The sequence below is a fragment of the Eretmochelys imbricata genome, chromosome 6 (assembly GCF_965152235.1).
Source record: "Eretmochelys imbricata isolate rEreImb1 chromosome 6, rEreImb1.hap1, whole genome shotgun sequence".
NCBI classification, from domain to species: domain Eukaryota; kingdom Metazoa; phylum Chordata; order Testudines; family Cheloniidae; genus Eretmochelys; species Eretmochelys imbricata.
The window spans coordinates 49892773-49905237 of NC_135577.1; the positions used below are offsets into that span (position 1 = coordinate 49892773).

The 12465-nt window shown below is 40.8% G+C and overlaps 1 protein-coding gene across 6 annotated transcripts in view; it reads left to right on the forward strand.

The window, feature by feature from the left end:
* The window catches only part of ANO1 (anoctamin 1), a 116499-nt gene that overhangs the window by 86309 nt on the left and 17725 nt on the right, over positions 1-12465 (forward strand). For 2 of the 6 annotated variants that reach the window (XM_077820152.1, XM_077820153.1), the window contains 5 exons: positions 4446-4528; positions 6591-6602; positions 7483-7554; positions 9483-9560; positions 10687-10761. In XM_077820152.1, coding sequence (XP_077676278.1) covers positions 4446-4528; positions 6591-6602; positions 7483-7554; positions 9483-9560; positions 10687-10761 — 320 coding nt within the window. The remainder of the gene's footprint in view (positions 1-4445; positions 4529-6590; positions 6603-7482; positions 7555-9482; positions 9561-10686; positions 10762-12465) is intronic. The other 4 variants (XM_077820155.1, XM_077820158.1, XM_077820154.1 and 1 more) reach the window with 3 other exon arrangements.

Here is a 12465-nt window from a genome sequence, read left to right on the forward strand (position 1 = left end):
CGCGCCTTTTTTCTGTGCGGATGCCATACCAAGGCAAGCATGGAGGCCGCTCAGCTCACTTTGGCAATTAGGAGCACATTAAACACCACACGCGTTATCCAGCAGTATATGCAGCACCAGAACCTGGCGGAGCGATACCGGGCGAGGAGGCGACGTCAGTCCGGTCATGTGAGTGATCAGGACATGGACACAGATTTTTCTCAAAGCATGGGCCCTGCCAATGCATGCATCATGGTGCTAATGGGGCAGGTTCATGCTGTGGAATGCCGATTCTGGGCTCGGGAAACAAGCACAGACTGGTGGGACCGCTTAGTGTTGCAGGTCTGGGACGATTCCCAGTGGCTGCGAAACTTTTGCATGCAGAAGGGCACTTCCATGGAACTTTGTGACTTGCTTTCCCCTGCCCTGAAGCACATGAATACCAAGATGAGAGCAGCCCTCACAGTTGAGAAGTGAGTGGCGATAGCCCTGTGGAAGCTTGCAACGCCAGACAGCTACCGGTCAGTTGGGAATCAATTTGGAGTAGGCAAATCTACTGTGGGGGCTGCTGTGATGCAAGTAGCCCACGCAATCAAAGATCTGCTGATATCAAGGGTAGTGAGTCTGGGAAATGTGCAGGTCATAGTGGATGGCTTTGCTGCAATGGGATTCCCTAACTGTGTGGGGTCATAGACGGAACCCATATCCCTATCTTGGCACCAGAGCACCAATCCGGCAAGTACATAAACCACAAGGGGTACTTTTCAATAGTGCTACAAGCTCTGGTGGATCACAAGGGATGTTTCACCAACATCAACGTGGGATGGCCGGGAAAGGTACATGACGCTCGCATCTTCAGGAACTTTGCTCTGTTTCAAAAGCTGCAGGGAGGAACTTTATTCCCAGACCAGAAAATAATTGTTGGGGATGTTGAAATGCCTATAGTTATCCTTGGGGACCCAGCCTACCCCTTAATGCCATGGCTCATGAAGCTGTATACAGGCAGCCTGGACAGTAGTCAGGAGCTGTTCAACTACAGGCTGAGCAAGTGCAGAATGGTGGTAGAATGTGCATTTGGACGTTTAAAGGCGCGCTGGCGCAGTTTACTGACTCACTTAGACCTCAGCGAAACCAATATTCCCACTGTTATTACTGCTTGCTGTGCGCTCCACAATATCTGTGAGAGTAAGGAGGAGACGTTTATGGCGGGGTGGGAGGTTGAGGCAAATCGCCTGGCTGCTGGTTACGCGCAGCCGGACACCAGGGCGGTTAGAAGAGCACAGGAGGGAGCGGTACGCATCAGAGAAGCTTTGAAAACCAGTTTCATGACTGGACAGGCTACGGTGTGAAAGTTCTGTTTGTTTCTCCTTGATGAAACCCCCCGCCCCTTGGTTCACTCTACTTTCCTGTAAGCTAACCACCTTCCCCTCCTCCCTTCGATCACTGCTTGCAGAGGCAATAAAGTCATTGTTGCTTCACATTCGTGCATTCTTTATTCATTCATCACACAAATAGGGGGATGACTACCAAGGTAGCCCAGGAGGGGTGGTGGAGGAGGGAAGGAAAATGCCACATAGCACTTTAAAATTTACAACTTTAAAATTTATTGAATGCCAGCCTTCTGTTTTCTGGGCAATCCTCTGTGGTGGAGTGGCTGGTTGGCCGGAGGCCCCCCCACCACGTTTTTGGGCATCTGGGTGAGGAGGGTATGGAACTTGGAGCGGAGGGCGGTTGGTTACACAGGGACTGTAGCGGCGGTCTGTGCTCCAGCTGCCTTTGCTGCAGTTCAGCCATACACTGGAGCATACTGGTTTGATCCTCCAGCAGCCTCAGCATTGAATCCTGCCTCCTCTCATCATGCTGCTGCCACATTTGAGCTTCAGCCCTCTCTTCAGCCCGCCACTTACTCTCTTCAGCCCTCCACCTCTCTTCCCGGTCCTTTTGTGCTTTCCTGCACTCTGACATTATTTGCCTCCACGCATTCATCTGTGCTCTGTCAGTGTGGGAGGACAGCATGAGCTCAGAGAACATTTCATCACGAGTGCGTTTTTTTTTTCTTTCTAATCTTCACTAGCCTCTGGGAAGGAGAAGATCCTGTGATCATTGAAACACATGCAGCTGGTGGAGAAAAAAAAAGGGACAGCGGTATTTAAAAAGACACATTTTATAAAACAGTGGCTACGCTCTTTCAGGGTAAACCTTGCTGTTAACATTACATACATAGCACATGTGCTTTCGTTACAAGGTCGCATTTTGCCTCCCTCCCACCGCGTGGCTACCCCCTCAACCCTTCCCCCCTCCCCGTGGCTAACAGCGGGGAACATTTCTGTTCAGCCACAGGCAAACAGCCCAGCAGGAACAGGCACCTCTGAGTGTCCCCTGAAGAAAAGCACCCTATTTCAACCAGGTGACCATGAATGATCTCTCACTCTCCTGAGGATAACACAGAGAGATAAAGAACGGATGTTGTTTGAACGCCAGCAAACATACACGGCAATGCTTTGTTGTACAGTGATTCCCGAGTACGTGTTACTGGCCTGGAGTGGTAAAGTGTCCTACCATGGAGGACGCAATAAGGCTGCCCTCCCCAGAAACCTTTTGCAAAGGCTTTGGGAGTACCTCCAGGAGAGCTGTGAATGCCAGGGCAAATTAATCCTTTCACATGCTTGCTTTTAAACCATGTATAGTATTTTAAAAGGTACACTCACCAGAGGTCCCTTCTCTGCCTGCCGGGTCCAGGAGGCAGCCTTGGGTGGGTTCAGGGGGTACTGGCTCCAGGTCCAGGGTGAGAAACAGTTCCTGGCTGTCGGGAAAACCGGTTTCTCCGCTTGCTTGCTGTGAGCTATCTACAATCTCATCATCATCATCATCTTCTTCGTCCCCAAAACCTGCTTCCGTGTTGCCTCCATCTCCATTGAAGGAGTCAAACAACACTGCTGGGGTAGTGGTGGCTGAACCCCCTAAAATGGCATGCAGCTCATCATAGAAGCAGCATGTTTGGGGCTCTGACCCGGAGCGGCCATTCGCCTCTCTGGTTTTCTGGTAGGCTTGCCTCAGCTCCTTAAGTTTCACGCGGCACTGCTTCGGGTCCCTGTTATGGCCTCTGTCCTTCATGCCCTGGGAGATTTTGACAAAGGTTTTGGCATTTCGAAAACTGGAATGGAGTTCTGATAGCACGGATTCCTCTCCCCATACAGCGATCAGATCCCGTACCTCCCATTCAGTCCATGCTGGAGCTCTTTTGCAATTCTGGGACTCCATCATGGTCACCTCTGCTGATGAGCCCTGCATGGTCACCTGCAGCTTGCCACACTGGCCAAACAGGAAATGAGATTCAAAAGTTCACGGTTCTTTTCCTGTCTACCTGGCCAGTGCATCTGAGTTGAGAGTGCTGTCCAGAGTGGTCACAATGGAGCACTCTGGGGTAGCTCCCGGAGGCCAATACTGTCGAATTCTGTCCACAGTACCCCAAATTCGACCCTGCAAGGCCAATTTAAGCGCTGATCCACTTGTCAGGGGTGAAGTAAGGAAATCGATTTTAAGAGCCCTTTAAGTTGAAAAAAAGGGCTTCATCGTGTGGATGGGTGCAGGTTTACATCGATTTAATGCTGCTAAATTCGACCTAAAGTCTTAGTGTAGACCAGGGCTCATTCTCCTTTATTTTACTTCCCTAATGGGAATAACTTATAAGTACCTTTATACCAATATAACTGTGTCCACACTTGGGGATGAGCTGGGGGGAAAGGGGGTCATACCACTTTAACTATACCAGTATAGTTAGAGATCTGCAACTGTTATGTATGGACAAAACTAATACTGTTCAGCTTGCTAGGCAGCCATATACAAATGACACCTGCTAATATCATTACAGAGACACAAAATATTAGTTAAATTTGATTTGAACACCTAACTCCCTGAGGTACCTTTGAAAATTCCAGCCTTAATCGTGCACTTAACTATCCGCTACCAGGAACAAACAAAGGTTTTGTGGGTATATGAGCATTTCTTTTGGCTCCCATAGTTAAAAGTTGGCTCCCAGAGTTTGGCCCTTAGTATTTACCAAGTACTCCTACTGGAGAACTCAGAATTCTCACTAACATAAATTTCCATTTACAATTTAATTATAAATTATTTTTAAAAACAGCTCCTGAAATTAAACTGCCCTAATAACTAGCCACCTTCTGTCCAAACCTAATGGAAGTTTTGGATGTACCAGATATGCAAAACCAGGCCCTTATGCATAATAGTTTTACTTATTAACATCTTGTAGATATCAGGCCAATTCTGCTCTCAGTTGTTCTCAGTGGAGATCCTCTGGATTTACACCAGGGTAACTGAGAATAAATTTGACCCAACACACCTAAGCAGATACTTTAGACAAATTCTAACCCAGGCCAATTTGATTTTGAAGACCTTATAAATGGTCCAAATAACTATGCTCTAACAAACTTTTTTTTAATTTCTAGCTGCCACTTTTATGGAACACTGGAAGAGAAAACAGATGCGTCTCAACTATAGGTGGGATCTGACTGGGTTTGAAGAGGAGGAGGTTAGTATTTAAGTTGGTTTGGTTTGACTCCATTTCCTGGTTTTGTTTTGTTACATTTTAACTTCAATAGTTACACTGTAAATGGTGCCTTACTCTAAACTGTTAAGACTTTGCTTCATGGAATACTGCAAGATTTTTGCAGTAATTCCTTGGTGCAAAGGAAAATCCTGTATGTGAACTATTTCTGAGTTTTTTTATTATGGGTGTATTGCTAGCACATCTTGTTACCATGGAAGCATAATTGTATATCTACAACAACACCCCTCACACACACACACACACACACACACACTGTTTTTAAAAAAATTATGTTAGGTCATACCTAGTAATGCAGGCACGGAATATATTGCTCATACATAATTCCCTGACTCAAGAAAGGATATTAAAAGCAGAGAGACTTACTCACCTCTTAGCTACTCTGCTATAAGTCAGGAATGGCTCTGTCAAAGTTGATAAAGTTTACACCATTGTAAAGCCAGCATGAAGAACTAGTTTCTGAAAATGGCATAGTTGCTCCATTCAAGCCAATGGGAAAAGCTCCCATAAACATTAATGGTGCAGGATCACATTTTAATCAGGAAAATTTTGTGGAAAATACTGCAGGTACATTGGTATGGAGCATTGTGTAAAAACACTAGGACACAAATTTGGAAATTGTCTTTGCCGTGTGTGCCAAAAGACATGTTTGGGAGTGGTTAGAGATAGGAATATCCAAGCAAAAGAGTACTAAATATATAATATATGCAAAAGAGTGCTGAATATTAAAATATTTATGGAATAAAAGGAAAAGAGTCATTTTGAGGATCTACATTTCAAAGCCCTTGATCCAAAGTCCGTTGGAGGCAGTTGTAGGTTATCAGTGGCTTCAATACGTTTTGGATGAGACCCTAGCCGCACAATTCATTTGAGCATCTTTGGCATACACAAAAAACCCATAGAAGATAAGGAGGACAGTTTAGATTTATTCCATCTCAGGTGTTTTGGGTTTTTTAGAAACAATATTTGGATTGCAAATTGGAATTGAAGGCAATGGGAGTTCTGAGTGATAAATATTTTGGGCTTTATTCAGCCCAAAAAACCATTCAAAGCCATCACTCAGGTGCAGCTGTTCCACTAACTTCCATGAGAGCTGGACTGGGCCCAATATCTTTGTAAAGTTCATTTCTTGGGATTTATGCCTGTACTTCTTTTATTAAAAATATGACTGCCTGTGCAATCTAGACATAGTGATTATATTCACAAAAAATATTATTCAGTTATATGGGAGTGTATTGTAGGACACCTTTTATTAAACAGTGTGTCATGCTATCTGATGGGCCTGATATAATTATTCTACAAAAGCTTTTTTATTTTTAATTGACTTCTCAGAAGAAAGTTTGGTTTCTAAGGTCCCAGTCCTGGTAAGTTCTCCGTGCAGGCATATCCTGTGCCAATGCATGCTGCAGGATTGGGACCTGCAATTTTATTGGATGACAATAGGAGGATGCTTTTTTTCCTAGCTATTGTAAGACGACTATCCTTTTATTTTTGGTATCTAATTGTTAGCATACATGAAAGTGGAAAGGATTAACTGTATCTTTCCAACAGCTAACCCCTTCGTGGGTGTGTTCAGAGTTCTCTGCAGTAAAAACAATGTCTGACCAGAGACAGCAGCTGTTAATAAAGTATATTTTACTCTCCACTTAATATGCTCCCCGCTAGCTCCCCTCGTTTAGCAGCACACTTACGCTCCTAACTTCCCACTGACTTCAATGGGACTTAAGCAGATGCTTAAATGCTTGCTGAATCAGGATCTTAGATGGCATCCTAAAATACTAAAATATTTAATCTTCTGTAGGGTACATTTATTCAGTAAACTCTTTGATGCAGTAATGTTAGTATCTCTTCAATATGAACACAAGAGCAGACTGGTTTTTCCTGGTTGTGTCTATCCATCCACTCTATCATGTTGTTGCATGTGATTTAAAAAAAATAAATTCAGTGCAATTTGCAACAGTGCAGTAATCATCTTTTTTGTTTGTTTTTTGTTTTGTTTTTTTCTTTCTTTTCTGGTTTCCTGAAGGAGGCAGTCAAGGTTTGGAATTTTTTTAATTGCTCTACCTTTTTTATTACCTGTCTATCAGTGAAAGGTATCTTTTTGATTTCACCCACTTCTTTTTTCCAGCATCTAATTTCCTTAAAGCTCCCACTACAGCTTTCTTTCCTTTTTTCCAGTGGTTGGTCTTTTTTTTTTTTCAAATCCATTCTATTTTTCCATCCAGTGCATTCTTGTGGGTATTTTTGGAATCCTTCAGCTGTTTTGTTCCTTCTATTTCGGGTTATTTTCCTATATCTCCTCTTTTCATTGTATGTGGCTAGTTTAATATGCAGTGTCTGTTGCCTTGCAAAGATGTACCTTTCTAGGGATGTTGCTGTAGGTATGAATAAATTTGGTATCCAAACTTGGCCCACCTGAGGGCCTCATTGGCAACTTGCCAGTACCCCAAGAGCTGCACATATTTTGCCTAAATTATAGCAGATAACAGCTACCCTTCATGAAGCATGGTTCATAGAGATTATAGTTTGTAGAATGCAATGTTTCATCTTGATCCAAATGGCAATGTCTCATATCAAGATGGAACATCAAATGTTGTGATCTGTAGTCTCTGCAAGCTGCACTGTAAATCACAATGACCCAAGCTTGATCTGCACAGGGTTACACTTGATATATTCTGTAGAGCTTTTTTCTGTTTCCTAAACATTTATTCCAAGGAACAGAATTTAGAACGATATAGTACTTAAAAGATTTTAGCTACAATATGCTATCAACATTACGTTAGTGATATGTATAGTAAATTAGAATTCAGTATGAGAAACTGGAAACTAGTAGGAACTGGACTTCTCATTTGTTCATATATAGATGAACTAGGAAATCGATATAATTTCTTTACTATTAAATGTGACTTATTTCACAGGCTCATCCAAGAGCAGAATATGAAGCTAAAGTATTAGAAAAATCACTGAGGAAAGAATACATACATAAAAAGGTATGGTAAAAATATTTATTTCTTTAACCACGTAAACTTCTTTGGTGAACAAATCCATTTACAGATGACTTGACCAAGATTTTGGAAACAAAAATAAACATAAAGACACTGTTGTATATCACATGTAAGCTTTCAAACATTTCTTTAACCATTAATTACATTTGCAGTAGTACATACATTTCATATATATAAAGCTTGTACAACTCTAGAAATGACTTCAATGTTTGGGTATAAGATATATTTTAATAGAATTCTTCACCTATCATTTGAATTCTTATTAGGCTATGGATAAAGTTTGAGAAATCTATAACTTAACCTGGTATCTTGCAGTATTATAAGTAACTAGAACTTCTCAGGAGAGATTCTCATGCCTTCCTAGCATCCATCATCATAACAACATGCTAATTGTTTGGGTCAAACCTTGAGGTCCTTTACTTATTCCAATCAAAGTTTGGCTGAATAAGAACTGAGCAAAATCTGAATGCTGATTCATATCCTACTGCAGATTTTCCCACAGGAGAGGTATCTGGAAGAGGAAAACTCAGTAAGCGTCTCTGATGGATTTTCCTCCCTACTTTTCCATTGGGAAATTAAGATTTGCTTTCTCCTTCTTTATGGTGTATGTATCTATTGGAATGGACTGTTCACAAATTTAAAAATGCCTCTAAAAGACAAATGTTCAGCCACTGGATTGGAATCTGGCTTTCTGCGCTTAGGTCTTGAGATGTTTGTGGCTTTTAAAAATCCCATGGCATTTAATAAAATAGTTACTAAAATAATTAATAATAATACTAACCCCAATATCCTGGCTGGATTCCAGCTTGGGCAATAACCTTCCACATTTCTAAATATAATCCCCCTGCCATCTCAGCTGAATAAGGTATCCTTCACTTCTGGTCCCAACTTCTTTTGTTGTGTTGTGGTTAAACAGTTGCTATGTGTCACCCCAGAGGTGGCTGCATTTCAGTGGTGGATGAAGTGATACCTGTGAGTAGCTTGTACAGCATAGCAGACATTTGGATTGTAAGACACATTGGGATCCTTCAAGATAGAAAGTATTCTGTAAATGCAGGCTATTATTATAGCCAGTTATCATATGACAATTAGATTACTTAGTGATGGACACCTATCTACTTAGTGATGGAATTATTTTCATTTTGTCTGTTTTGTTTTCTTACATGCTGGCATTTAGGTATAGTTTGGCCATTCTTAAACAATGGCATCAGCTGGTTCGAATACATTTTAGTTAGACTATAGCAGAAAATGTTCAAGCTTAACCTCTTTAATATGAAAGGGTTTTAATTTCAGTGTGGAATATCTTACATGCAGCATTACTTTAAAAAAAAAGAAGCTTTTTTGTGATGAAGAAAGAAGATCTGAATATGTTGTTTTTATTTCCCCAGCAAAAGTGGGGGGCTTTCTACTTTTAATACTTTAGAAATACAGGTCTCACTCCTGTAAATTTCAGCCTAAAGTGCCAATGTATTAAAGCTTGCAGTAAACATCCCTTCTGAGACTTCTTGGAAGCCAGTCAAACCAGGAAAAAACAGACCTGAAATTCCTGATATTTCTCAGACCAAACCTCAAAATGAAAAAAAACCTTTCAGAAGAGAAGTCTTTCAGACTTTCTTTATGCATCATAAAGAAGAAGAAAAGGGCCTGATATTTTGTAAATTCTTTGCAGGTCACCTTTAAAAGTGGGATTTCTTCCAGATAGTTGGTTGTTGGTTTTTTGGTTTTATTTTTATTTTTTTTTAATAAACCTGAAGCTGGAACACAAATCATTGAGCAAACTAATGAAGTACTTGTTGCTAAATTGCACTGTGTACTTACTCAGCAGAGAGAGTGTGGATTAATTTGGCATTGTTAGTCAGTGCTTTGTAACGTTGTATCGCATGGTCCTTTTTTTTCCCTTTGATTGCCATCAGAAGCGTCGACATTTGCCAGAAGAGACAGCAAACAAATGGAGACAGAGAGTTAAGACAGTCATGGCTGGGGTGAAATTGGTACATTTCATTCAAATTTATGGAGAAACTCAAACTATGAGTAATTATGGAAGACACAAATTGATTGTTTTGGTTGTTGAACCGTTGTTTAATATTCACGTTCAGTTGTTATTTTCTCCTCTCTTCGGCACCCAGAAAGACACTGTGTTTACGTGTAGTGGGGATGGCACTGCATGGCTAATCTTTGGGTTACCATATTGAATGGATGTTGCATTTTTGTAATGAAGCATGTGCCACATGTTTGACAGAGTTGCCTGCTGTTCTATTAGACAACATGCATGTAACTTTGAATGAGATATTGTTGTTCAGTACAATGTAGTGTCATCTTCTTTAATGTTACTTTCCTTTGACATTTTCTTTCCGCTCTTAAGAAATCACTCTCATGCTGCAAACTTTACAAATGAAATCAGATCAGAGATGACTTTCTAAATGAGATTGTCATTCCCAGATAGATTGTGTGATCAAAATTAATAGAGTGATCAAATATAGTAAGTGTGATCCTGCAGAGATTTTGCATGTGAGTAACTTATCTCATGGGTAGTCTCGCTGGCATCAATATTATTCATGTGTGTAAAAGTTACTCATAGTTAGGTGTTCACAGGATTAGATCCATAGCAAAGGAAAATCAACCCTGGCAACATTGCACTAAGGGCCCAATCCTGAACAGCCTTCCCCATGTGAGCAATCTATATTGCAATGGGATAACCTATAGGATTAAGTATTCCTCATGTGAGTAAGGCTTGCAGGGACAGTCCTAATGGTGCTTTATTGAAAACATATTCTAACAAAAAAAGTTTAAATCTTTTCTGGGAAAGGAAAATAAAATATTTACACTAGGAGAAATCTAATTTCACAGTGTAATAGTTTACTTAAGTGTGTTTCTCAAAAAAGCTGTTCAGACTCATTTATACAATGCAGGACTTAGCACCAAATTGAAGCTAAATGTGCTGTAAGAAGTTTACCTGTATAAAATTGTAGCTTTAAACATGTGTCCTTCCACCTTCTAACTGGTTGCGTGTTTGATTGTTTTCCTGTGCCTTGGTGTTTTTGTTACAAGAACAAATAGAAGGGATCTTTTTAGATGCTGTATTAAATTACAGGGTGGATTTTTTTTTTCATATTTTAGACTGATAAAGAGAAACTGACATGGAAAGATCGTTTTCCAGCATATTTTACCAATTTTGTTGGCATTATCTTCATGGTAAGTATTTCCTGGCAAATATTTAAGATTCACCTTAGTGAGTCATTGTGAAATCCACCTTTTACAATGGACACATCTTTATCTAGGAGAAAAAACTATTTGATCACTTTAAAGTTTAAATCATTTGAAAATCACTTTGCTCAGGTGGTACTTGACTTTTGTTTTGCTTGTATGTCTTTCTTTCATAGTGTCCTTAATGAGAACTGGGAAACAAAAGATATATTTCTCTATAAAACTGTACACTTCCCATGCACTGCTTTGAAAGGGATGGTAATTTACCACAGGCAGTCTGCTTTGGAGAGTTTGTCAGTCATGGGTTCTTTTGGATTACAGGTTCCAAACTGAGTGTGTCTTCTCTTACATCTGAGTCAGAGCAATCGAAGTTCACCAGTTACATGTAACACAGGGTCTGTAATTCAGAAGATGGGCAGAAAATTGCTGTAGTTATTATGACTCAGATTGTCCCTTCTCATGGTAATAACTGCAGGACAGGTGGCTGGGGATCCCCACTCCAGAGTTCTTAACTAATTGTTTCATGAAATTGTCTCCATGGAATAAGCCCTGGGGTCTCCAATTCTGGATACTCTAAGGAAGGCCAAGGGCATTCAAATGGAGACCATGTGCTTCCATGCCAGTTCTGATCCTGGTGGCTACCAGCCTCTCAGCTCCTTAGCAGCACAGCTCCAGTACAGCCTCATTATCAGGGATTCCCTCTGGCCTTATCTGTCCTCTGCCTTAGTGTGTGTGTGTATGAGCAAGAGAAAAGAGACTCTCAATGGAAAAGATAATATAGGCCGTAGGCTGTATTACCTCTTCCTGGGAATGTCTGTGAAGATGAGGAAGGACAAAATTGTCCTAGGCCCTAGTCTACACTTGGCCTATCCAGTTGCTGCCCCCTATTCCAATGTGTAGACCGATAGAATGGCCTCCGAGGGGGCAGAGGTGCTACACAGGTAGCTGACCCCCCACTTCTGCATTGGAGGTAAAACAAAGAACTCATGGAGATGTTTGAGTCTGGGAACAATGATCTAGGCCTACATGTAGAATAGCCCATAGTTCAGTGTTTTAATTCTTTATTCCGAACGGGTGGGCCTGCACCATTTGGGATCAGAGGACAGAAATATGTTCCTGAAGTCCTCTTAAGGCCCAATCCTGAGAGGTTCTGAGTGCATCCTTTGATTTCAGTGGGAGCTTCTCAGAAAAGTGCTCAGTATCTTACAGGATCATGTTCTTAATATACTCTTCCATTTAAGCAGGGCTTTTTTCCCAAATCTTTCAGGAGTCAGCTATATTTTTCTGGGTTTTATTATACTCTTGTAATAATATGTAGTTGATCTGCAGCACCATTACTTTTAGTTTAATCTTTGAACTCTCACAAAATTGGAGGTCTCAGAAGGACGTTCAGAAGTTTAGACACAAAGAAAAGTTAAGCCATATCACTCTCAGAAATATTCTCCTCTTCATATCTACAGGCCAAATTCATTCCTGGATTTTCCTTTATAAAAAGCCACTTACCACATATCCATTATGTTATGAGCATCAATTAAAAGTGAAGTGCATTAATATTAATATAAACTATACCTCTAGCATTTGCATTTAGCTTTCTTTTTATTAAGTGCTAACACCATTATATAAAATTACTGTTATGATCAAAGTGCTAGGAACAGAGGATCTGTGCCAGAGCCAATTGAAGTCAATAAGAGT